Here is a 27,035-nt window from a genome sequence, read left to right as displayed (position 1 = left end):
CCTAAAATATTTAGGAAATTTGTACATTTAGTTGGACTGTAAAATCAGTTTTTCTTGTAATAATGAATTTTTATATATCAGTTTTCCAATCCAGAATCAACATTTCAACTACTACTAGGACAACTGATGTCACATTCCCTATTCAAGTGTAATCCTGTAATTCCCATTCCTTTACAGCTGCATTCATCCACATGAACACTGCAGATTGCTGAGTCAGAATTATTGAGAGATCTCATTTATTATTTTTAAAAACCCACTGATAACGAAATCCGGTTTGCGCTTGTTTTGTAGTGTTAGCACCAAACCGCTAGATGCCGCTAGCGTTATGTAAAACCTTGGATGACTTCTTTTTGCCTATTTTGTCAACCCTGCTTGAGTATATACTGTATAACCGTATACTAATTGTAATATTGACTTTTAAAGTTAATTATCAGGTTAGATCAGCTCAGGTTGAATTAATAAATTAACGAGCTACATACCATTGGGTGATGTTATTCCCCTGTTTTACACCCTCAGTTCTAACTTAAATATATGGCTGTTTATCTAAAAAAAACAAAAAAAAAAAAATAAAGTCGACATTTATAAATTACTAAAAGAAAAAAAACAAAACAAAATAAAGTTGAAACACATATGACCACCTCCTTCATTTTTTTTTCCAGAAACACAAACCTTTATTTTACATTTAACAGGAGCCAAAAGGCTAATATGATTTTTCTTTAAGAAACGTCAGTAAACCATATTGTAAGACTACAAAGAAAGAAAATGTCTTAAAGAAAAGACACCATTTCTTCTAGAGTCTTTTGTCTGTTACGGTTTTAAAAGAGACACCAACTGAACAGTCCAATCTACAAAAATATCTGCATGCATACCAGCCTGCTCGTGTCAAATAGTCTTTTAAGGGCGGAATGATAAATGTGAATGGAAGTGGTGTAAAGTCCACCAATGTGCACAATCCAGGACATGATGTGAGTAGAAAGACGTGACATCACAAACAGCATAAATAAAGATAGTAAACATATCATTTTTAAATAAGAGGGGTCAACTGTCCAGCAGGTTCTCCTCTGAGTAGTCAGTGGTGTGTTTCCAGTTCCACGATGGTCCACTCTCCCTGTGGGGATGCAGCGTCTTCCGGAGAGAAGCTGGTCACCGTGATGCTGGTGGAGGAGTCTTCCATGGGTGAGATGAGCTCCGCCCATCGTTTGAAAGTCTCCTTCTCCGGTGACAGAAAGGCCTGCCCGTCCAGGCAGTCCCGGGACAAGGACAGCGTCTGCTTGATGAGGTACTGAGCCAAGTTGAGCTCCTCGGGCACCGGGTTGATAACACCCAGGTTAGACTCGTGCTCCGACAGGAGCTGCCTGAGCAAGCTCCAGTCTCGCTTGGCAAAGTCGCTGCCGTTCTCCGCATCCCCTTTCCGTCTCTCGCCGTCCACCTGTTGTCTAACATCTCTGTCCTTATCCAAACAGCGCTCAAACGCTTCTCCCACGTCCATCTCATAAATGGGAGAGAGGACTTTAGATGATCGGTGGTCATGTTTGCAGGTTTGATCCAGTCTGTCAAGACCATTGTCCCCTAAAAACAATTGACAATACTGCAAAATGATAAACTGAAACACTCTTCCACAGTTCTTACACTTAATAGATGACTTACTACACGCTAAGGAGAAACACAGATAACAGATTTTACCCTTAATGCAGCTGTTTCCCTTTCAAACATGATGTCACGTAAGGAGAAGTCAAGGTGGCAGAAGCAGTATGATTAGATAAAAAGAAATGCTATTGCTGTGAACCACAATGTACCAGATGACTGAGATCTGTGTGAAAGGGTAGACAGTCACTTTAAAGGTAATGTACAAAGGAATGTATTTCTGAATGCATCTCTTTATCCAACTCGTAAAGCAAAAGAAGTCATGCATTGCCAGCACCAGTGAACTTTGCATTTTTCTGAGTTAACACTGATATGTTCTGAGGTTTGTGCACAGGTCTCTTTACAGGCAGAGCTAAAGAACAAATACTGTCACAAAAATGCAACTGCAAGCTGAAGACACAAAAATGTCATGCTGCCATGTTTTTTTTTTTTAACATGTCTTCTTATTTTGAACATTCACAATATGGCAAATGAATTTACCAACTCGTTAGCTGATGCTGAAAACAACAGATTTCACTTTTGCAATGGGATAGTACTGCAATAATGGTGAGACAGGAACACTTTTTGAGAATGTGGTTGGGAAAAAGCAGAGATGTGGCAGGACTATAACAGCTGCTCTAGACACGCATTACGTACTTTAAACTGGCTACTCACATAAAATTAAATGTACTCAGCAGCAAAACACTTTCCATAAACAATAGACATCTATATCTCTACACACACATCTACTGGGGATGACTAGAGATAATGTACAAAAAAGACATATAAAAGGATGGCACAAGTGAAATACAAACTAAAGTGATTACATCATGCATGTGTGCCATGCAAAATAATAATCATAAAAAAAACAAACTACAAAGCAACAAAAACAAACAAACAAAAAGAAACCCTTGGGAATGGGTATTTACCTCAACAGAAAAAGGGACAGCAAAGGGATGCAAACCAAACGTTTCTCCCAAAAAAATATTTTCTGAGAAGCAGTGGCAATATGGTGTCTTCTTTTTCATACAATCATTTTTAGACAATGGGACTTTTGGGTTGGGTCAATCTCACAAACATTTGCTTTACAGTTGTAAAGGTGCTACATACAGCATTTTAAAATCAACAAATCATTCTAAGAGTTTTATTTATTTTTTTGCTCTTGTTATAAAAACTGTAAACAAAATTTGTAGTAATAAGCCAGACTTTGGTCAGTGTTTCACCCTACAAACCTGGAGTCCTGTGGTTTGATGGTGGAAAAAAAGTGTGTAATTGAAAGAAAAAAATAAATATCAGGATTTATTCATTTAAGGATTTTCTTTGATAAATTTGTGTTTTCCTAATAATAAATTTACTTATTATGTTGATGATTCTGGAAAGAGAAGGGAAAGAAAAAACTGTATTAACTTCTGTAGCACCTTGCTGTGCATGCTGATATGTTGAAAAACATGTTATTCTGGTCCAGATGTGCGGACTTCTGGGACTTTGGAGAACATCAAGTCATGTCACATCTTTAAAGTGTGTGTCACTTTTAATAGCATCCTGTTCAGAAGAGTGCGTGTGTATTGGGATCAAAGGTGTGGAATTGACTGTTCAGAGCGTATTTTACTTCTGTTGTGATGTCACACATTTTAGGAGTTTTTTTATATTCAAGTATCAACTAAATGCTTAGAAATAAAATTTCCAAACTGATCAAACTGCAGAGCAAAACATCAGTTACATTTTCCATGTAAAGCCCCCTACATACAGAGGTGAATGACTTATCATCAGCACAGACATATCCATCTTCGTAATGTTGCATATCATTTCATATTTTTGTGTGTTTTGCAATATTTCAGTAGCGTTAAGTTGAATGTGCAACAGTTGTATTCAAATGTTGTGACAGCTTGGCTTATGTAGCAATCAAACTGTCAAATGTGTAGTGGAGTAATGTCGGAACGTTTTATTGATACGTTGGCTGAATGCAATCAGAAATATTTACACATAAATAATACATCTCCATATGTTTTGGATTAATTGTGGCCTGAATATGAATTATTTTCACCAATATTTTGTATTTCAGTTGCATTTTTCCTTAATATAAAAAGTATTTTGTGAACAGTGTTGTTCAGACTTGATTTGATCTTATGAATTAATGAGAACGAAAGAAATGTAGTTACACTGGTTCATAGCCAGTGCAGTTTAAGAGGTCACAGTGGCATGAGCAAAACAAAAACTCAGTCGTGATTCCTTTAGTGTTGACATACTGATTCAAAATGCTGTAAGGAGCACCACAGCCTACGACAAACAATCTATAGCTTAAAAGGTCAGATTTTCTCCTCTGTTTAACAGGAATGACTGAGAGAATATTTTTATCTTTATGTACATCAAAGTGCGTTGGTCAGAGGCCTCGTCACAAGGCAGCATCTTTTATTTTTAAACAGATGCATTTCTCTTAGTGCGGTTAAGTTTCAGTCATTTACCACTGCCTAAATGCTTTGATCAAACATAGTTTAGCTCTTTTAAAATGCAGAGATTTGGTGAATTGGTTTTATGACACCAAAAATCCAGCTTTAAATGGATATTAATGTGGCTCTGCAATGGATGGATCTGGATGAAGGCAAGTTTTGAGCAATGAAAACATGAAGTGCATTTATGGTTTGGAGTTTGAAGTGATTACTTCACTATTAAGCTCATTTATATCCTTCTTTTCAATACTAGATAAGATACATGTTGAAAGGAAGTCTGGGAATCAGAGCTAAGGAGAATCAATCTTGCAAGGACAAATTTGGTGACTATGGAAATTTGATGGTCTGGATTTGGAGTCTACAATGGGGCCGTAGATCATACATTACCTGATGGAGATTGTGCAGCTTGCACAGTAGAGCCCCCTCTCAGTTGAGGTTCATTTAAGTCTAGATGTAAATCTGCTTTCTTGCTCTCTGAGGTATTGGGGAGACCCTTGCTATTCCCTCCATTGTACTGTTCAGTGTGGCGCAGATCCAGGTGGCATGGGCGCTCCTGGGGAGGCACCTCCTTAGTGTCAGAGTCCAGAACTTTATCCGATATAACATGATTGCTCTCTTCTTTGGTTGGTTCTTGGATTTCTGTGAGGAATACAAACTCCTCTTTCTCTTCTATGTTGAGTTTCATGGCAGTGGTTTCGGGTTTGAGTGGCGGGGTGTTCTGTTTGTGACCTGAAGGACACGTAGTGGAGTCGCACTCGAAAACATCACAGGGAGTGAAAGCTTCATCTGTTTGCTGAGGTGGAGTCTGGGCACCTCCTTCCTCTGAACCTAGCTCCTCACACTCGTCAACAGACAGCAGCACTGACCGGCGGAAGGTAGAGGTGGACTGGTAGTCCGGTTGGTCGTTGTTCTCCTGGTCTGGGCAGTCATCATCAAAAGCCAGGTTAATGATGCCCTGAAAGTGTGGGGAAGGTTCTGTTGTTGGCAGTGATCCATCACCTGGAATAACTTCGACTTCAGACCTCTCATCTTCCGTTTCCTCCTCTTCCTCATCGTCATCTTCTTCATCTTCTTCTTCCTCGGAATAGTTGGGAACACCTTTCATGCTCTCATTGGTTCTGACCTCCGTGTGCTCTATCGGAACCTCCTCTCTTTGCAACCAAGAACGTGGACGTTGTCTAGCTCCCTCCTCTTCGCTGGTGGTCTCGGCCTCTCTGCCACGCAAACGCACCTCTACCCTCAAGCTAGCGCCGCCTTCATACATCTTCAACTCCTCTGGGGTGCTTGTGTCACTGCTGCTGCGACCCAAGAAGTCAGAACAGCGCATGGTACCGCACTTGGACACCCCTCTGTCGTTGGAGCAGTCATCGTCTTGTGACCCTCCGGCGTCATAGTCCTCAGAGCGGGGCTTGATGTCATCAGACGATGTGGTATGCGTGCTGCCGCTCTCGGATTCAGGGCTGATTTGATGATTGATTCCACTCCAGGAGTCCTCTATGGGGGTGTCGATACTTCCCATGCTGCCAGGGGTGCCGGCCAGACATTCTGTGTCTTTTGAGGAATTCAGCGATCGAAACTCATGCTGTGGTCCACCGTTTACGTTAATAGTGATTACGGCATCTTGAAATGGCTTTGTTTTACTTTTATCCAACTGTTCACAAGTGACTGCTTCTGCAAAGTGGACATGATGGACTTTGTTAGGTGTTGGTGTAACACTGGTCTCATCTTGGGGACTCGTTTGGATTTCTGACTCTGCTTCAGTCTTCTGCACAATGTGGTCAGTGCTCACTTCTGAAGGTAGGAATTCCTCCTCACTCTGCCCTACTGGATGTAAACTTTGTGCCGCAGAAGGCATAAGTTGCACAATATCCTTATGCTTCACAGTATTACCGGAGTCGTCAATTGGACTCTGCTCTGATGTTTTACCATTCACTGCTTCTAATTTTTTACTTTCTGATATCTTGGATGGAGCAGGACTGGATGGTTTGGAGGTTTTTGGAGAAGCTTTTTCAGCTGATGAGTCTGGGGTATTTTTTGGCTTTGATCCAGACTTGGTACTCAAGGAGACTTTGGCTGTTTTGGCATTAGATTTAGCCGAGACTCCATTCGCTGATACAGGTTTTACGGTCTTCTTTTTAGTATCACTGGTGACTTTATTGGTGCCTGAGGATTTGAGTCCATCCTTGCTATCTTCCTTTCTGGGAGAGGCTTGCTTTTTCGTAGAAGTTCCAAGCTTGGAGACTAAAGGAAGAAAATATACTCAAAACATGAATTCACTTTTACAATATTTTGACAGACAGCTACATTAAGGAGCTTGAACAACTCACCATGATGGTCCAATGTAGTTCTTCCCTTGGTGTCTGGTTTTGCTGCTGCAGCAGACTTTTCTGCTGGACTAGTTCTGGTTTTAGCTGGATCTTTCACACTTGATTTATTGGTTGGGCTGGTAAAATAGGTGAACAAGAAGCCAAAGGGATAATTTTACAAACAATACATTACAAAAATAAAACATTTGGTTTAAAAGAAGTCACTTTCACTCCAATTTTTATTTCATTCATGAGACAAGGTAAATTAGGAATGGCAACTGCATTTACTTTCCCTTCCATTTTTTTCACGGGTAACTCTCCATCTAATTATTAATTAGAAGGAAACAGAACAAAACCTGTAAATATTTTATGCTTTAATGTATGTTTGTTCTCCATGTCAGGACATAATGAAAAAAAAATCCCCAGTTGGCACTGAAATTGAGAAAATATGTTGGAATGCAATTTTTTTAGCAATCTAAAGAGCTGCAAAGATTAGGCTGCTTCCAAACTATTTGGAGTCCATCATTCAACAGTGTAGATTACTTAGAAGTGGAAAGCATTGAGGAGAGCTGCCAGTTTTTCCTGGGTTGAGACATGTCAGCAAGTTCAAATAATCAGAAAGACTCTAATGATCAAACAATCAGAAGGCCTCCATTTGGAAGGGAAGCATAAGTTTGTGTCAGGACAATTGGAAACAGATGGGAGCAAAGTATGCTAAGTGCGTAGCTGCAAACTGATAATTCCAAACCTTTTTATTTATTGTGGCGGAAGAGCGCAAACAAGGTCAACTGGTTGGGTCAACCCGCAACGAACATAAATACAGAGATTTCAGAGAAACTGCCCCCAACCAATGGGACACACTAAAATGACATCATCGACACACTACCAATGGAGATACACTCAACTTGACTAGAACTGAACCAGACATTAACCGGCTAGTGTGAGGCTTGACAATGGAGAAGGAGCTTTAGTGTCACTGAGCTGGCTAGTAGAACTGTATTTGGCTTATTTTATACAACACTTAGGCTTATTCTAAACTGAGTCATGTGACAAGACAATGATCCAAAATGCGACAGTAAATTAAGCAACTGATTGACAAGAAAATAGAGCGTGGCAATGGCCCAATCACACAGTCAGGCAAAAGGCATTGGCCCATAATTAAGTAAGCTATGAACTATTCAAGATCTACAAACCTTATTGAACTAAAGAGGGTTTTTTAAAGACGGAGGCCGAAATCCCTCCACAGCATTATGAAAGAATCAGATAAAAGGCAGACAGTTACTTCAAGTTAGAGATGCAGAAGGCAGGTTTTCCATTACAGAAAAACGGAAAACGATGACTAGTAAAAAATATTTTTGTATCCAACATGTATCAACCTGAGGACCAGCCTGAAAGATGGTGCACTTAACTGTTAACTTTGCACAGTCTAGTGCAAGATGTTTCCTTTTAGCATTTCAGAAAAAGCCAGGTTTTTAGCCACCACAGCCCAGTAATGCTAAGTTTGAAATGGATATTTTTAACATCTCTGAAGAGGAAACAAGAGGCTTGTCACAGTACACTGCACAGTTGTTTTTATCCTCCTGAGAACAACTTGATCCAAACACACACACACACACACACGCACACACACACACCCACACACACGCGAAAGTACGCACAAAAACTCAACACTGATTTAGCTTGTGTCACTTTGCACCATTGTTATTTTGTACTTGTCAAGTTTTGGTCTGTTCATAACTAATATTTCCTTTTGCCAAAACATGTCTTGTACAGACTATGAGCTGGTTCCTACCTGCTTTTTTTCTGCTTGTAGGTCACAACAAGAAACTATACTTCAATAACAATAATATTCTTGCAGGAGGAGGTTATCTGTTTCCTTTCAGAAATCCTACTAATCTTTCATATAAAACTCCAGCCTTTCCAGACTTTACCTTCCAGAGTTCTAAGGCCTTTTAATGGTCATTTTAAAATGTGAAATGCAAAAGTTCTTTATGAATATATGGCAACTATCACTGCAGCTGCCAGCAGAAAAAAAAGAAAGAGTAACTGAAAGAGACAGAAAGAAAGAGGGAGAGAGAAAGAGAAAAAGAAACAATCTTATCTATAGTTGAAAACAGAGAAATCTAATTTACTGACCGATAAAGAACCCTATAATGTGTTTCAGTCAGTGGTCATAATGGCCCATGAGTGGTTCGAACAGGGATCTGAGTCGCAGTCAATAAATATAGAGTGTAATAAAGATTCTCTAGATTTGAGAACTGTTATGATTACTCATCTCTATAGTTTATCAAAACACTCAAACCATAGAAGAGATGGATATGAATTTATTTTATTTTCCAGCTATGAAATGAAAGGAAGCTGAAGCCAGTAACTCTCACCTGCTGGTCCTTGCTGTGTCGGACCTCTGAGGCTGTTTGGTCAGAGGTGACTTGTTCACTGCTTTGGCCTGTGGCTTGGACTTTGTACCTAGAAAGCAGGACATGAAACACATGAACATCTGTTAGAAATGAACTGTGCATCAAACGATCTCATTAAAGAAAACAAGAATTATCAGTAACATGGGTAATTATCAGTTATGAGAATGAGGTGTTCTGGGATTGTGCGAACTCAAGAAAACAAAACTATTTTTGTACATGTATCTCTTTTGTACAGATGTGCAATGAAGAATTATAACAGTAATTTGGTTCCGTGGTCTTATCAAATATATGCATCAACTAAGCCAGAGTTACAACGGAGTATTACCAAGAAAAAAAAAGAGAACAAAAACAATAAAATAAAATTACGATAATGAAGTCATACAATTACATGAATAAAATCATAATATTAACATCTATGAAGAGGAAACAAGAGAAATAAAGTTGAATTAATATGAAAATAAAGTTGTATTTTTCTGGGGATAAAGTCATAGTAATACCAGATTAACATCACAATATTATGAGAATAAAGTCAAATGAGAATAAAGTTTAAAAAATACAGGAATAAAATCATAATATTTTGAGAACAACGTAATTTAAGAAGAAAGTCCAAATACGAGAATAAAGGCATACTACTCTGAGAATAAAGTCATGATATTGCATGACTAAAGTCGTAATATTATAACTTTATTCTCGTAATTTCATTTTTGTTTATTTTCTCAGCTTGGCCCTAATACTCCGTCCTACAGATTGGTCAGCTGTTACATCAAACATTTTGGAGACAGAGTCAAACAGCTGAATGAACAGCCTTCCACAGTGGTGATTGTATATTTGTACCAGCAGGACTGGACAGGACAGTTGGTCGTCCAGCTCCAGCTCCCTCATTAAAAAGCTCAGTGGTCTGACCCCCCCCCCCCCATGTGACAGCTGTGGAAGGATGCAACCTCTGCTGCCACCAGCAGACTGACGAAGAGAGTTGCTTTGTTTCCGGACAAATCAGCGCTCAGACGTGAAATAAGCCCCTTCTTCCAAAGCTCCCTCCCAGGGACAGCACAGTATTGATTACACTAATTAAACCGATGTTCCTTTCTAATTCCAGCTACAGTTTTATCTCTGGAGGCGACTTAACAACCATTCAGCTTCGGCTGCTGTTCTGCCGCTAGAGGATAATGAATCTTGGTGATGCTGATGAAACATAAAGAAGTCAATAAAAGAGTGTAAACCTGGAATAGAGTGGCTGTCATGCAGACTGCTGGCACAGTTTTCTGGTGAGGTAGTGGCTGATGTGGATGAAGCACCGGGATGTGCTTGGGTAGTAACGGCAACGGCGGACTTGTCGGCTTTTCCCGCCGAACCTTTCTGGGCCTTCGCTACAGTCGCCTGAGTTGTGGTTGTGCAGCTGGGGGGGGAGGTTTTAGGCCTCGCGCCTGGGTTCGGCTTCTTTTCTTGCTCTTTTGGCCCGTGGGAGCTTCTCGAGCCATTTGCCCCGGCCACATCCCGCTTTGCTCCGCCGGCTGCCGCGCCGTTGACAACCGCTGCGCCGGCCGACGCTGTCTTCGCCTTTGTCGCCACGCTCCTATCTTGTTTCTTTGCGTTCTTTGCTTTAGAGTTTTGGCTTTCTCCCGGCTTGCTCGCCGTGCTCAGACCATCAGATTTCATGGCTGACGCGGCGCTGCGGAGGTCTGGGTTTCTGTTTTGCGGCGCCCGGTTTGTCTTGTGAACCGGAGAGCTCTCAGACTGAGATGTGGGGCATTTTACAGCCTTTGACTGCAGGATAAAAATAAACAAGAGTCATGTTACTGTATTACTGCACTAGGTCAATCAGCAGGGAATAAAAAAAAAGAAAAATCAGCAGTAAAGGGATAGTGGATAAAATTAGACCATTGTGTTACATTGATGTCTAATCTCAGATCTACTCTGAGTCTATCAAAAGGCAGCTTTCTATTTTGGCACACAGAACTTGACTTTCTACATGAACTGAGGGACATGCAGAGCTTTTAGCCACTAATTTATGATGTCTTAGCGTTTAGACAACACATCAGTTACATCCCATAAATCTGTTCACTTTCTATTTCTAGCTTTTACTATGGGGGCATCTGACACACTGTGACTATAGGATGGCCACTTCCATGGATTGCCATGAGCTAAACTTGCCCTTTAAGTTTGCAAAATTCTTGCAATGACAAAATTAGAGATGCACCAAGAAAACAACTGGTAACTGCAACCAGACAATATTACATTTTCCTGCTCTGTTCGTAGATCAACTATGACAATGCCTTGTCATAGTCTCTTTAAAAACTAAATTCTTTCTGAAATTCCATCTTCAGGAAATCATCACAACATGGCTCCTCTATTAACTCTTTAATAATGTTTTTACCAGTGTTTCACTGACAAGTAGCTCCTATAATGAGATCAGCACACGAGCAGTTCAGCCAAGTGTCGCTAATTGCTGCTGGCTAGTCTGAAGGACCTGAGTGGTGGAACCACAGAGGAGTGCTGCTCTGTGAGGCAGAAGCTCAAAAGTTTCTAAACTGCAGCTCTGAGGAGGAGCTGTGCCTCAGAGGCTGTGCCTGGCTAGGTCCAACCAGGTGTTTTGCACAGCTGAATGGTTACCATGGAGATTAAAGGATTCCTCAAACAAGAATGAAAGAATCAAAGCAACACTCCAGGAATGTTTTTGATAAAGGACTAACATTATAACATGATGTAAAGCTCAAAACTGTTGATTTTTACATAACACTGTCCCTTTAAAGCTTCTATATAGTTACAGTAAAAGCATAAAATCCTAGGTTTTCCTGTTGTTGAAACAGCTGTTATTATATGAAAGGATCTATAAAACTAACTATTAGGGGTTGAGACATGCCTCTACATGTTGAGGTGTGCAAAAACAAGAAAAAAAAATTGGTGAGCAATTAGCTGTTTTGCCTGGTTAAATAACTAATTAACTGGGTTTCATTTCTATAAATACTTGTGCCCCACAACTTGAAGGGCTTCACTGAAGTGATAGATTTGGGCAATTGAAAAAAAAGATTGTTTTATTTTCATTATAAAGAAATTTTCAATTTATGCATAAAAGCAAAATGAAATGTTACTTGTGTCTGATCCAAACAGATGAATCATCATTACCTGTGAGCTAGTGAACACTGGCTTTTTACCGAGTCTTCGATTGTCTCCTTTATCAATAGCCTCTGTCAGAAGGTGGAGAAAAAAAGTCACCGATGAACAAATGAGGTTTACCAAAAATATAACAACATTAACACAATATAACAACAACAATACATTATTTCAATCACATATTTAACATAAAAAACAAATATCGTTAATGATCTTTCATTTACATCTGGTACATTCTCTTACAAGCAAAGTTCCACATTTATTAAACATAAAGGTTCTAAATCCTGAATCCTTAGAATCTAAACACACAGCTAAGAACTGTAGGACCACTGGGCCAAACACAGATACCAGTCATATCAATTATTCATGCATCCCATTTCCAAATATTATTAGATCAACATGAATGAAGCGGGTTGGTAATTGCATTTGTGAAAGCTTTTAAATGTATGCAGAGCCACAACAGCAGCAGGCTAAGCTTCATCCTGTTAAAAACAAGCATGGCGCATCTGGTCCATTTACCATGTTGATGTGCATTCATAAGCCAGCGAGCTGCACACACACTGCCACCATGTCTCATAAAAGCTCTGGCTGGATATTAAATGGGTTAGCAGCCAGCGCGCTGCTGTAATATAAGAAGCTGGAGCAGAGAGGACTTTGGAGGATTTTTATGTAAGGAGAGCCACCGGCTTTAGTAGAAGACAACAAATGAAAAGCATTCACATTACTTCCATACTCAGAGCCAGGGTTTAAGACAGAATTCCAGCCTTTACCTGCTAATATCCTCTCTTTGTGTTTGGGTGAGAGTGCCTCCCATCCCGGCGTGTGGCGAGCCGCATAAGAGGTCTGAAGCAGGAAGGTCCAGAGGCGCCCGCGTAGCGTGCCGATCTCCTGCCTGAACGGCTGGCGGTGACACAGAGAAGACAGGCAGAAGAATGGAAGGGGTGCGCTGCAGCGCGGGCGAATCAGCAGCTGCTTCAAGAATGTTTCACCATGGCAACAAATACCCTCGCCTCCTCCCTTTTCCCTCTCTTTCTCTCTCTCTCTCTCTGCCCCTCCCTTGCCCTCTGCCTCTGTGGCTGAGCTGTCCTAAATGGAATCTGGGACCTCATGAGCCGATGTCCATATTTCTGTTTTCACACCTGGTTATAAAGATGGAGCTGGAGGACAAACGGTAACCAACGCTGCTCTCTGCTGTCACAAATCTTACCAACAACACACTGCCTTCGACATTAGACACACACGGCTAGATTAGTGAGGCAGCCGGCGTACGTCACAGCGTCCCCCAGCCTAATCCATCCTGCTCTACTGTACATGGCTTTAACTCCTGCAGCCAGGTCACTTTGTCATGGGAGCCATCTCACAAGCTTAGCTCTCGTCTTTACGTTGCTTTGCAGATGATTTCTCTTGCTGGTTAACGGAAAACAAAGCACCTGAATCTCAATCTGAGGTTGCATGCTGTCACTGAATTCTGAAGACCAAAGAATAAAATCGGGTATCATCCGTTCTGCTGGAAGACTTTGTCAAACAGCCTCTGGGCCTGCTGTTGATTGATATAGCAACTGAATGATGCTGTTTGAGAGTTCGATTTCCTATAATTAATAACATCAGCAAAGGTCTGATTTTTCAGACCTTTGTAGATGAGATGTGATCTTATGCGAGTACCCATTGGCAATAAAAATGCTTTTTGAATGACAAACACAAAAAAATATTGTTTTAAGTCTCCCACATTAAACTAAACATGTGACATTATAATGAAATAAATAAAGAAGTAATGTATTGTGGAAGAGGGGTCTGTAAATCATTGTAGATCCAAAACATAAACATACATTTGTTGGTTTGCGTAACAAAAAGCATGCGGTTTCCAAATATTTATTCTTGTAGACTAGAAAACAAAATGTGTCTAATCACAGCAGCAAGAACAGGATTTGGGTCAATTTTTAAAATGCTATATTTTGCCAATTATAATAAATCAATTAAGTGCAGAATTTGGTTTACCTGGGGACTGTGACAAATTTATACTAGTCTTAAATTAGGAGCCAAAAAAAATAAAAAATCTGTCCAGTGGCTGAAAATGCCACATTTTGGTCAGACTGACTATCAAAATAAAGTCACTGCAGGATCAAAAACATTCATGCTACTAAAAACTGTTGTAAAATCTACTGAATTATGTAGGTAACCATACAATGTATCATGTATTGTCTATTCTGGATTTGTATTTACATAATTCTACAAACTAATAAAGTAAAACCTTCAAATTTAATAAGGTTGTGCTTTCTTTTAACAAACATATGTTCAATCAACGACAATCCAACTAAGAATAAGGATTAGTTTACCTCCTCTTGTTTTTGATGTTCCAGGTGGAAATCTCCATCAAAGTTATCTTCACACAGAGAGTGGACAGCAGTGAACAGATCGCAGCAGTTGTCCACTGCTACACCTTCCCTCACCGCCAAGCACAACTTCTTCAGCAGCGTCGGCTCTCTGGTAAACTCCTCCCTCTGCAAGTCAGTGACACACCAAGAAGAAAACAGATTCAATGTAAAAGTCTTCACATTTCTTAAGATTTTTCACATTTTGTCACATTAAACCCACTAATTGTAGGTTTCTGGTGAAGAAATGGCATCATGAGGAAGTTCTAAAACATTATTCCAAAATGTAAAACTTTGAATTTAAATGGCACCGATCAATCCATCATGAAAAAAGGAGGCCCGGCTGACACATCTGTTGCTAGTTGGGAACTGAATGTTTATTGCAGCTCTGAGAAAGGTAAAACATCCAAAAGGTAAAACAATTCCAAAATCGCCAGCCTGTGGTGAGAATTTTAAAGGTCAAACTGGTGTTTGTTTGGCATTTTGGCTGAACAGATTTTATTTCACACTGTAAGAACCTGATTCAAGGAGGTTACAGGAAGCTGAAGCTGTTGTTTACTTCTGCTTCCTGCCTTCTGTCTGGCCGAGTTGAATAAATTAAATACAAGCGAATTTGAGTGCAGCAAAGTCGGCTTCTCAGAAAAGATGAATATTTTTGTGCCGTACTTGACATTTTAAACTGTGAGAAAATAATTTTATCCCGATTAAAAATAAATAGCTTAAAAAACAAATATGAATCATTCTTGAACTGCAGTTGGCAGCAGAAATGTTCCCTGGGCCGCACGGTGAGCACTGCCTGCTTAAAAGGTGTGGAGCCGTTATTACCCTGCGGAGGTCGTGGAAGGCCTGAGTGTGGATCACCCTGGGGAGGTGCTGGACTACGAAGTGCAGGCTCTCTTCCTGGAGCTCCACGGCCATGGCCTTCACATGCTGGGCCCACTTCACCTCCGGGAGGCTGCCAATCAGCTGCTCCGTGCCACAGAGCAGCGTCACGGCGTTCCGTGCAGTCTAAGGGAAAACATCTATCAGCTAAAGAAAAACTCTCTAAGAACAACAAACAACAAAAGAGGTGAACCGAATAGCATCAGATAAAATAATAATAATAATAATAATTTACTCCTGCCCAACCCCCTGTTGATCAGAGGAGGGAATTCCCTCATAGTGCTGTATTGTCAGCATGTACCAAGTCTGAACCACAGCGGGTCAGTCTTGATTCACAGATTCACAGCCACCAATTGCAAGCACAGATCAATCTTCATCAAAGTCCTGAATTAGGCCGATGCTAATAACAGAATTGAATAAAGCTCATCTATAATCAGATCATCGTGCTTTTTCCTTCCTGTGGAAATGAACTGTTTGAATGGATGTTTGGGCTTGAAAAGAGAAGATCAGATGACTGTGGGAGGAGTCCACTCACCATTGTGTCCGTTACGGCTGTGATGCAGGCGCGCTGCAGCTCCGGGGACAGAAGGGAGAAGTTCCTCTCACACCAGGCTTTCACAAAATGTTCCGCTACCCACCTGAATACGCAGAGTGGACATAATTAAAAAGCATTTCCTGAAGCCATAGGCTCTACACAGTGTGCATGTGGTTTAATTTCTGATTACAGATTTTACTTTATAACTACACATTATTTTGAGTTCATCACATGAACCAGTAGTATGCAGGGATGTTTGTGGCTATAGTGTGGAAGAGAGAAAAAGAAAAGTTTGAGTGTAAAGATTTAAGGAAAGCGCTGTATAAAGGTGGATTCTCACAATGAAAAAGAGTAGTAAATGATCCAAAAACATTCTAAAACGTAAAAGTATTTATGTAAATTGAATTATATAATATTAAAGCCAGACTAGAATAAAAGAAAAACATTCAAATTTAGGCTTGTAGACAAGCTGTGTTTCTCATTAAAGCAGATTGCCCCGGAACCTTGTCCTCGTCTCTTGGTCGCTTAATAAGAGAAGCATGAACCCAAAGCCTGGTTACCTAGCAACAAGATAGTGACGAAAAATGTCTGAAAGAAGTCAATCAGCTGCAACCAGGAGTGGAAAGAATGACTCCAACTATGCCCAGTCATAAATAACTATAATTTTTCAAAATGTTTTCATATAACATACAAACATGTCGGAATATTAGTATTCAATGTGAATTATATTCTATAATGTATCATTGTATAGCATTCAGAATGTGATTTTTTTCTCATTAACAGTTGCTACTTGGTGCTGAATGCAAACTTACCCCCTACAGAGCATGTGGAGGTTTTGGAGCCCTAATGCGTGTGTGAGCGACAAGCACTCTAGAACCGTTCTCTGAACCCCGTCAACTGGCTGCTGGAAATGAGAAAAAAAAAAAGACCATCCATTTAAAAAACTGATGTTTTAGTGCTAATATTTTACCAAAGAAATCCTTTGTATACACCAAGTAAATATTATGTTTTTTTATGAAGAGAAACAAGCTGGTCTGTGAAAATATAACAGTGTGAAGTGTTACAGTCAAGTTCATGACTTGATCTAAATTCTAAACTTTGTTTAAAAAAAAAGATTTAAAAACCCCAAAAACCAGAAGAAAACTGGAAGTGGATGTGTAACAAGTTCTGCCCCAAACCAACATATTTAGTAAGTAAAGCACTAAAATATAACAGAGGCGCGTTGTAAATTAACTTACAATCTTTATAGCAAAATAAGTGCATACAGTGGTGAAGCACTGCTGGTATGCAAGATTTCATAGCCTATTATATTTAATGTGTCATCCATTCCAACTCGTCCTGCCAACAATAAAATGTATTTGACTGGTTGGATGGACTTTTACTGTCCTTTACATCGACTCCTGATCAAAATGGCCAACAGAAAAGAAATGGAGCAAAAAAATATAGGTGGGTTTATAAGAGTTGACAACAGATTAGTAATTTGATGTTTGTAAATTAAATGACAGAGCATTTCTAAGTTTTATTCAAAATTAAAGACAAAACCTCTTAATGTTAGCAGACTGCCTTCAGTAACACAGATGCTTCTCTAACCTTGGGGAAGAAGCGGCAGTAGTCTCGGGTAAAAATCATCTCCACCAAGTCCTTGAGCCCCTCTAGACCCAACATGTCTGCAGCTATGGTAACCTGACTGTGTGGTAGAGAGATAGCATTCAGATTAGCCTGTTTTCTCATCGTGTGCAGTGATTTCTGAACTCCATACTCAAGACACACAGTACCTGGCATTGGCTCCGCTGGGCAAATCCATGACAGCTCCGTACATAAACTGGAGCAAGATTTCCATCTCATCTGGTCCCAAGCTGAAAAGGTTGACATCAATAAACATTTAAAAAACTGCAAAAACCTTTGTTCAATCACCATTTGATTCAAATTCAGCGATGTTTCTTCACTAGTTCACAATTATTTGCATTGGACCTACAGTATGTCAGATACAATAAGGCTAATAAGCTAACAAGGGTATATTAAGTCCTGCGAGAAGAGAAACCTACATAGAATAAACAAGACTAAATAGTCCTGCGATGACAAAATTTTAGACGCATTTAAGGCCAACATATTTTTTTTAAAAAGAATTTAACATATTTTCAAGCCTGGATTTTAGATACATAAATTTAAGACTTTTTCAAATCGGGCAGACACCCTCAGTTCAGATGTCTCAATTGGATTTTAATGTCACTGTTGGTCAGGAGAAGGAAACAAAGAGTTCCACTCATTATTTTGTACACCATGGCAAAATACAGATAGTCATCAATAACTTTGGTTTTTGACTTTGTTAAAGTTTGTACACTTCTGCAAACAAGTTGTTGGACCATTTTAAATATAGTTTCCAAAAATAGAAGTGTTTGTTTTTGACACTGAAGACTACAGAGAAAGAATTTTGTGGTTATATGTGTACAAACTTGCGTTTACATCACAAAAACAGTTCTGCTAAGAGCTGCTTAAACATCACCCTGACTCCTGTAAATACAATCATACATTATCCAGCACTTAATGCACGAGACTGCAGCCTGAGGGTGAAGGAAAAGGCTTCCCTAGCGAATCAACACAATCACTCTCCAATCTGACAGCCGTGTCTTCTTCTGTTACCATCAGATCAGCAATGCACGGACGGATGACACTTTACGTCATGGAGGAGAAAAAAAGAAACAAACTGTGGAGGCAGAGATGGTGTGGGTGTTAACAGTTGCTCCTCAGCATCTTTGGAAGGCTAGACATTAATGCATCTCAAACAAGAACCTTTGTTGGTAGGAATCCAAACACCATCAAAGATCTTACTAGTGGCATCCTATAAGTACTTGGGTTTGCAAGGTAAAACGTTGAGATTTGAGGTGAGGAGAAGTCTTACCCATGCAGAGTGATGCATTGTCTGGTGCTCTCCATCCAACTCCCACTGAGCATAGCACGGAAGTACTGAGAACGTGCACACAGGATCGCCCTAGAAAGCCAATGAAGCAGAATTTTTTCTTAATGCATATGCCGTATGCTTAGAATGGTTTATTTCTGTTCTATAATTCATTTTACTTACATGCTTTATTAAAGATGGTGTTTGAAACTTTTTGCATATGTACTCCCAATTACCCACACAATCGTATCATCCTCATACAGCTTTAGTAAAGGTCTGAACTATCTATTCAATGAAGTTTAGTTAAGGGACAGAGAGAACTTTATCTCTGCTGCCATGGCAATCACAGCTGCAGAGCAACCAGAGCGTGGCCCAGCTTCTCTGTGATGAGCACAGGAGTCGAGAGGAAGCTGTCTCCATGGTTACTAGTTGGAACTACTACCTTTGAATCACTGAATGACCACCCACTGTTGAGTGGGGCAGCACATGCTGCACCTCTGCTGCTGTACGTGTTACATAATGTAGAAAGGGCACACTCAACATAACATAAGGCTTCAACATGACACCATAATGGAAAGGTGTACAGCAGCTCTTAATGTAGCACCACCTACTGGATAAAGGAATAATATTGTGAAATTTCTATTCAGGTAGTGATCCTATGCACTTTTAAAGAGAAAATCTGCAATATAACTGTGGATATCACTCTTACACTCAATCATGAATAGCCTCACCTGCTAGGCAATGTAGAATACAATGTGGTTGGAATATGCAAATATGTCAAAATTGATAAAAGTTTTCTGGTTTGTTCATATTTACCATAACCTTCAAATACTGAGCCCTGCCAACCCATTCACAACTCTTGATTTTTAGACCTGTTATAAACACTATTTATAAAGGGATTTTATGTGATAAAGTTAGTAATTTTGTTTATTTTACTTTACATCTGAAAGTGTTTGCAGAAGGAACACAAACGCCTGTCCCTGCAGCCCTTATGTCCAGATTTCCACTTTCAGAAAACGTTTTGCTCTGGTAGGAAGGCATAAGCCTTGGCTTCAGCCTAACTATGGGTAAAGTATTATTGTTTTTGATTTCTGCGTTTAATGTTGATAATTGACCAAATTTAAGTGAAACTGAATTGAACTTTTGCCTTTTGCCATCTGATTAGTTTTTCCCATAGTTAGAGATACTATTGCTAGGTTTAAATTAAAACATGATCAAATGTTAAAATGGCCCAGTCAAAGTCTGGATTTGAATCCAATTAAGAATCCGAAGCAAAAATCGAAAATATATGCTAATAACAGCTACTCAGCTTGAATCATACTGCAGTATATAATATTGAAATGATTCCATGTCTAGATGCACAATGCTGATAGAGTACCACCCAATTAGATTCACAGCTGGAAACCCAGCAAAATAGTAACTCAAGTATTAACTCAGTAGGGCTGCATACAAAATGCACACTACATTTTCAGATTTGTAGCAATAAGAACCTCTAAAAACAAGGTATTGTTGGGGCCTGCCATAGATACATTGCATTGAAGAGCAACATTAGCTTAATAGCTAAAATTAGCATTATAGCTAATTTGATACGAAAGCTAAACTTATGCTGAATTGAAAAGTCTGTGTTAATCAACATGCTATTGATAGCATTTTAGCTAATTTAGCTTCTAAACTGCTGTTAACAAACATTATGACATAAGTCAATGTTAGTCAACAAGGCTAATGATTGCCCTTATGCTTCTGACAAATGGAATCTTAACCTTAGCAATTTTTCAAATTTTAGCTTATATATTGCTGTTTGCATACTAGATGGAGTATATTACTGGAGGTCAACATGCTATTGATAGCTCATATGTTACTGACAGCATTTTAGCTAACTCTGGACATTTGCATGATATGCAACAAAGAGACACAAACTATATTTTGTTTTAAGCCATTTAAGCTTTAATGCTCAAACTTGAAGCCCACAGAAACTAAGTCAGCATCAGAACCCCTCATTTGAGTCCGAATACGCTCACTGTGGAAGGTTGCTTTTAAATTTCTTCAGAAATGTTCTAGATCCCCTTCCCACTTCTATTCAACTATTCACTCATTCTAATAGTGGAGGTTTGTTTTCTGAGAATACCATCAAACTATATGAATATTAAATGCTTCAAGTTCTGTATATTTTGCAAATTATTAACCGAGTTCAAAACACAATTTGATATTACTTATTTAGTTATAAATTAACTTCAACAAAAACTTTAAGAAACAATTTGGGATCTAAAAGAGCTCCTTTACTCAGCAAAGCCATGAGATTTCCCATCATTAGAAAAGATTCAGGTGCATGAACACTTTTCAAAGAAACTGTAGTCTAGTGGATAGCTACTAAAAGTAGCTCTACCTGTGGCAGGAGAAGACCTGCTCAGCCACCTGGATGGTGATGTCGCACTGCTCTCCCCTTTTGTACAGATTCAGCAAGTCAGCACCAAGGCCTGAGGCTGGTTCAAGAACAAACACACCTGGACAGGAGCAGAGATTAATAATAAGGAAGCACCAAAACATCTTACGTGAACTTTAATCTGCTCTGGATACATTATGTGACTGATAAAACAATGTAAACTAAGGGAATAAAGACAAGGCAGGATCTAAATCTGCAGTCATTTAAAGCAGGAACTTGTTGTAATTAGCAGGAACAGCAACAAAGGCCCAAACAGGATTAGCTCTTAAGTAGATTATGACTAAGAAAACATAATGTGAGGAAAGTGGATAGAGGTGGGCAGCTTAGTAGTCACATGATCCAGAATAAACCCTCCACGTGTTGATCTGTTTACCTGAACTGCGAGGATCTGCTCGGTTTGCAGCGCTGCTCTCTGCGTCGCGGTTTGCTTCAGGCGTTCGCATGCTCTGCTCTGCTGTGTACACTTGCCTGTGGGTAAGACTCTGAAAGTTAATTAAAACGGAACCTTTTGTGCGTTCCCAAGCTACAGTATCATCTGACACAAAATGACTTCTGTCGCCACAGGACTGAGTAGTATTTTCACCCTGTGGGCAGAGACGTTTATCTTAATCAGTGACATAAACCTTCTCAAAAACAATGTATATTCTGTATTTTGCCTGGTATACTACCTTGACCACATGGGAACTGAGAGGCAGTATTGTATTCATTTCTCTAATTGGCTAACATCTGTTTTCCTAAAATGTATTTAACTCAGAACAAAAGATACAGTCCTCTATTAGCACAAGCAGGCACATAGCTCAGGCAGAAAGGGGTTGAGGTTGGAAATGAATCACTGCTCCTGGTGGAGAAAACTAGGTATTACACCTCCTGTTATGGCAGATGAGTTGCAGCTTCTCTGCATTAAAGGAAGTCGGTTGATGTGGGAGATATTACAGTGAACGTAAAAAGCTTTTATGTACATTAGTATGAACGTCATAGCAATAATGATTTGAATGTTCATTATTCATTTTATTTCAGGATGGAACATGTCTACAACCACCAGTCTTAGTGATGCTTCAAAACAAGAACTGGGTGAAAAGGTCTGAACACAAGGTCAAAATTATACTTAGTCCAGAGCACTAATATTTAGAGAAATGTTCATCGGGGAGTTGCAGAGAAGCAATCAATAAGCCTTAGGCAGGACTCTGATTGGATATTTATCCAGTCTTTTTTATCGCTAATGCTAGAGTTTGATTCATTTAGCTCTGAAGAATGATCCATACTTTTCCAACATCACTCAGGTGAGGGTGGCTGTTTGTCTGTCACAGTTTGGGCTCCTGTTGGAACATCCTGTTATATTCAAGTTTAAATCATCCAGAAGCAAAGTTGAGGTGAAACTGAAGAATGTACATGTAGTCTATTTTGTCCAGTCCACAGGAACCATTGGCACTGAAGCAGTTCAAAACTTGGCTGTTCTGACAGGGCAAGGATCATAAAAAGATTTTATAACTGTTTTGGAAAGCAACATTAAGCTTCTGGAATTGTTCAAACCTCAACTCCAATAAAATGAAATGGACTGTGCACAATAGCCAGCTCTCTCCAATGAAACCCAGCGAGTTCAATGAAGCTGGATCAAATTAAAACTTCAGAAGGAAACTCACTTGCCTAAATGAAATAATTACACTTTTATATTCATTTTGAAGAAGGCCCTATTCTCAGCCTTCATCTCTTCAGTTGGCAGCCCGTTATGAGTCGGCATTCAGTGCAAACAACATCAAAAGTTCACATGTAAGTATAACCAGCCCTAATGTGATGTAGGAGCCCAGGACTGCTGTAAGAATCTGTGTCTCTGCTTTCCCAGCAGCAGCTGCTTTTTAAGGATGAGCGTATATAGTTTACAGAGAACCCGAGTAACATATTAACTAATTTGCTGCTTCTCCCTAAAGGATCAAACCTCTCAATGAGACATCTGAACCCTTTCAAGTATGAGTCACAAACAGAAAATTCTCAGCGGTATTATGAATTCCTTTAAACGACTCGACTCACAGATTGTTAAAGCTCATTTATAGCATCATTATAACCGAGACGTTAAATGAGGATGCTTTCAGGCGTGCCGTGGTGGCGTAGGGGTTAGTGCGACCCACATTTGGAGGCCTCAAGTCCTCAAAGCGGCTGTAGTGGGTTCGACTCCCGGACCCGGCGACGTTTACTGCATGTCTTCCCCCTCTTCTTCCCCCTTTCCTGTCAGCCTACTTCATAAAAAAGGGACTCTAGAGCCCACAAAAAGATCCCCTGGACGGGTAAAAAAAAAAAAAAAAAGAGGCTGCTTTTAGAGAAGTCGACTCAACTTTTCTTTAATAACACAATTATGGAAGCATTTTTGGTATTTATTGAGGTTCATAACATATGTAAATGAACCTCTGTAAGACACCCAGTGGAAGTTTAGTGCCAAAAGAAATGCAGGTCTGAGGCTTTAAGTGATGCTGTTCTGTGAAGTAATCCAGGAAACAGAAGAGAACTCAGAATCTACCTGAGAAAATCCTTCAGTGCCGGCAGATCGTAACCTGGCAGATGGATGATGATGGGATCTTTATGTGTCTGTCCTTGTAGGAGATGAGGAGCTCTGGCCAGCAACACGGCTCTGTGAGCTCGGACTGAACCAGAACCCGCATACAGGGAGACATCTACCTCAAGTTCCTCCTGCAGCAACCTGGAGAGACACACAGCAGTTATTTTCCAGGTTTCTGCCTCAGACTTTAAAACCATAGCAACAAATACACAGATATTAAAACCAAGAAAAAATAGAAATGAAACATTTTACACATTTTCTCAGAATTCCATATCATCACATTCAGTCATTTTTTTGCCCAAAGTGATTTTGACATAAAAAAAATAAATAATAAAAACTTTTAACCTAAATCTTACATTTTACTTAGTAAACGTTTTACCTAGGTCACAATTTTAGGAAAGTGACAGCATAGGGGTGCACCGATTGCAGTTTTTTGTATGATCACACACAGATCTTTAAAAAATTTGCTGAAAATAGCGAGAAAGTAACCGAGTCGGCAACAGTAGGGTGACTATTGTTAACCGCAAATGTGCAGACATGACCTGCTGGGCCGGTCTGTCAGTCAGCTCTCCCTTTGTAGAGGTAGATAAGATCAGTTTTACATGCAAGTATCAGCCGATCGCCAATATAAAGTGTTTTAAGGAATTCCATACTTTGCCTGACTTAAATATCCAGAGTGGTCAACCTTGTTTACTCATTTAAAGTCTAAATACAAACCTTCCCTATAAGATCAGAGCACAGTGGTTCAGCTTTAAATATGGAACCAGGAAAAAACAATTTCTAGTCCTGGGAATTCTGAATCAATTCAAAAAGCTCAAAATTTGAGTCTGCTTAATTTTTTGTATAAATAATATTTTGAATCATTCTTTTTATTTAATAAAAAGCCAGGCAGCTAAGCTAACTGAATGCTGGTCATTTAAGTTACAGGATTCGATGCACACGCCTAGTTTTGTATAAACTGATGGAATTTGATACAGTATTTAACTCTATTTCCCCCTTGTCACTCACATTTTGAAACAGAATAATTATAAGATTAGTAAATTTGGTTTCCGAATTATAAGCCGTTTCTGAATTGAATCGTAACCCTAAAAATCAGAATCAAATTGAATTGCTAGGCACTTAAAGATTTGCATCTCTTCTCTATTTTGTTTACTCCCTGCTTATCCACACCCAGAGATACATTAATCAAATTCCCATACTTTTCAAGCCTCATCGTAATTCCTGTCCAGAGCTTTAAACATATATCCAATGGCCTGTTTTTCTACATGAGGACTTTGGAACACACAAGTCCTGAGGCGGTCCACTTCTTCTTTACCATCATCATATCTCATCCTGCCGCTATGACTGATCTGGGTGACCCAGAAAACAGGCCGCGTCGGCCAAGTGTGCACTCATAGATCAAATGCCGGTATCACATTTGTTCTGCAGCTCCAATCACAGTAAAGAAAAAAAAAAACCTGACAGGTCACTCTTGTTAAAAGAAGATTCCCATCCCAGGTGGCTTGTATCAATGTGACCAATTAGCTAATTAAAAAAGTTTGTTTATAGAAGAAATTCCTTGCGAGCTCGATGTGTTGATATCTTCTTCATATGGCTTCACTTTAAAAGTCAGGCTCACAGCTATCCCTCTTTAACATTTTTCTTACAATTATATTATTCAAGATATAATGTTAAAATATATTTTGCAATATGATTTTACAAAAATTAAGTATACTCAACCACAAGAATTTCTGTGTACAGTATTTATCTGGAGTTCTTTAAGTGATCAGCCAAAACAAAGAGGTGTAATAATTGTGAAGTGCGAGGACAACAATACGTGATTTTTTTCAATGCCTGTGCAGTTAGAGGTAAATATTACCTGTTGAGGTCTGCAGACAAAGCTGATGATAAGCATCTCCTCAGTTGCTCTTTGTATTTGCGCTCTTTGGCCTGGAATTCTCTTGCAGCTTCAGTGTTGATCATGGCTCAAGAAATTCTCTAAAAGATAAACATATAAGACATCTCACTTTGTGATTTGAGAACAGATTCAAGTTGCAAATAATGGCATGATAATCTAAACAGTTGGGGAAAAACATATTCACTCAGAAACCATACTATATTATCTTACTGACTGCAGATTTAATCAAATGTCTCTGTGTATTATATGGATATTTCTGCAGGTTGTTGTATTTGTAGCAATACCGCTTTTCGCCGAACTGACCGGAGAGGCGCTGTTTCGCAAGTTAGTGGTAACGACAGGTAGCGGCTACAAGAATCAAAATTATTTGACAACGATGACGAGGTCATTTTCACCGCACATTCATAACGTAAATAAAGGCGTAAATTATTTTAAAATATCACGCGCTTAGTTAATAAATAAAAGAAACAGGGGGAGTTAAAAGTCCAGTAGTTATTTAACCGTGTCTGAATTAATACCAACAAAACCACATAAACATACCGGAAACATACCTGAGCTGTCAGAGTGTGCCTGTTTTGTCTCCGTTAGCTTCCGTTTGTGCTTCACCAAATACACTGGACATCTCTTTATCTTCCTGTCAAAGCTAGCATGCTAGCGCTAGCTAAGACTGGCCACCGATAACGGTGCATGTGATTAAACGTGAACTTCGAGTGGCTCGTGACAAAAACAGACCAGCACAAATAATATTCCGTGTTTTTTTTCTCTTTGGCAGCATTTGTATATATTCACGTAGCGACATTACAAGGGTGCTGACCCACTGACCGATGTTGTTGACATCACTGCTGCACGCTGCTCCCCGCCCACGAGACACGGTTGGACAAATAACCCAGGAGCGGACGAGTCAGGAAGTATTCTGACATGCGCAGTGCAAGCACGTGGACTGTCACGCTTTTAGGACGACTCCTTTCTCTGTCCCCGATATTCTCAACTCTAAATAGCTTGTTAGTTGCATTCACGTTATCTCTCCCATTAGGAGGTGATAGATCTGATTCGTTTTTGCAGTTTTCTGCATCCAAATGGTTATGCATGAATATAAACAATACAAAGGGCACTGAGATTACAAAACAAGACATTGCAGCTAAGTTTCTTTTTAAGGCAAAAATAAAAAGTAGAATGAGACGTTTGGATTGGGCATATTGTGAATCAAGTTCGTACCGTTTGTAGAAAATTAAAAGTGAAAACGGATTATCTTTTACTTTCAGATTGTTGTATCTTGTTTCTTTCTATTTCTCCAAAATTTGCTGCACCTACACCTACCTATTTCACCAAAAAGGGACAAATAAAGGATTATTCTATTTGTATATATCAATTTGACCATTCTTATTTCCCACCTGAAAACGAAACATTTCTTATTTCTTTGTAAAATGCGGACTATAAAAATAGCCTTTACTTCTGCACGCCGGTTTCGAGATTTCCTGACTGTTCCTGAAAGGTCCCAAGCGTGCATGTGACGTCATCCTCTCTTCCTGCCATTGTTGCTCTCCTCCCACTAGGACGGCTGTCA

General features: G+C 39.5%; 1 protein-coding gene across 3 annotated transcripts; it reads right to left on the bottom strand.

Annotated features, from left to right (window-relative positions):
• Nucleotides 1–647: 647 nt before the first annotated feature.
• btbd8 (BTB domain containing 8) lies at nt 648–26,355 on the bottom strand. Of its 3 annotated transcripts, none has more exons than XM_028026809.1 (19): nt 26,023–26,355; nt 25,433–25,551; nt 23,536–23,715; nt 21,400–21,494; nt 20,970–21,087; nt 18,590–18,679; nt 17,466–17,546; nt 17,281–17,377; nt 16,503–16,594; nt 15,691–15,793; nt 15,099–15,281; nt 14,238–14,402; nt 12,675–12,804; nt 11,917–11,978; nt 10,014–10,557; nt 8,755–8,842; nt 6,398–6,513; nt 4,458–6,311; nt 648–1,569 (listed from the first exon to the last, which is right to left on the bottom strand). In XM_028026809.1, the coding sequence occupies exons 2-19, from the start codon at nt 25,534–25,536 to the stop codon at nt 1,070–1,072; spliced, it is 4,602 nt and encodes a 1,533-aa protein (XP_027882610.1). In that variant the 5' UTR covers nt 25,537–25,551; nt 26,023–26,355; the 3' UTR covers nt 648–1,069. The 3 variants fall into 3 exon arrangements, with proteins under 3 accessions (XP_027882610.1, XP_027882612.1, XP_027882611.1); XM_028026811.1 differs by having other exon boundaries at nt 16,503–16,591; XM_028026810.1 differs by having other exon boundaries at nt 26,294–26,343.
• Nucleotides 26,356–27,035: the final 680 nt, after the last annotated feature.

This window comes from Xiphophorus couchianus, chromosome 9 (assembly GCF_001444195.1).
Source record: "Xiphophorus couchianus chromosome 9, X_couchianus-1.0, whole genome shotgun sequence".
In the NCBI taxonomy this organism is placed as follows: Eukaryota; Metazoa; Chordata; class Actinopteri; order Cyprinodontiformes; family Poeciliidae; genus Xiphophorus; species Xiphophorus couchianus.
This window is presented reverse-complemented; position numbering and strand designations above follow the sequence as displayed.

Excerpts from the sequence above, each read along its gene's own strand:
- btbd8 (XM_028026809.1), bottom strand. The coding sequence starts at position 25,536 with ATGATCAACACTGAAGCTGCAAGAGAATTCCAGGCCAAAGAGCGCAAA. Across the intron at positions 15,794-16,502 it reads CTCCACATGCTCTGTAGGGG|GTGGGTAGCGGAACATTTTG; the intron begins GTAAGTTTGCAT and ends CTGCGTATTCAG. Across the intron at positions 6,312-6,397 it reads AACTACATTGGACCATCATG|TCTCCAAGCTTGGAACTTCT; the intron begins GTGAGTTGTTCA and ends TTCTTCCTTTAG.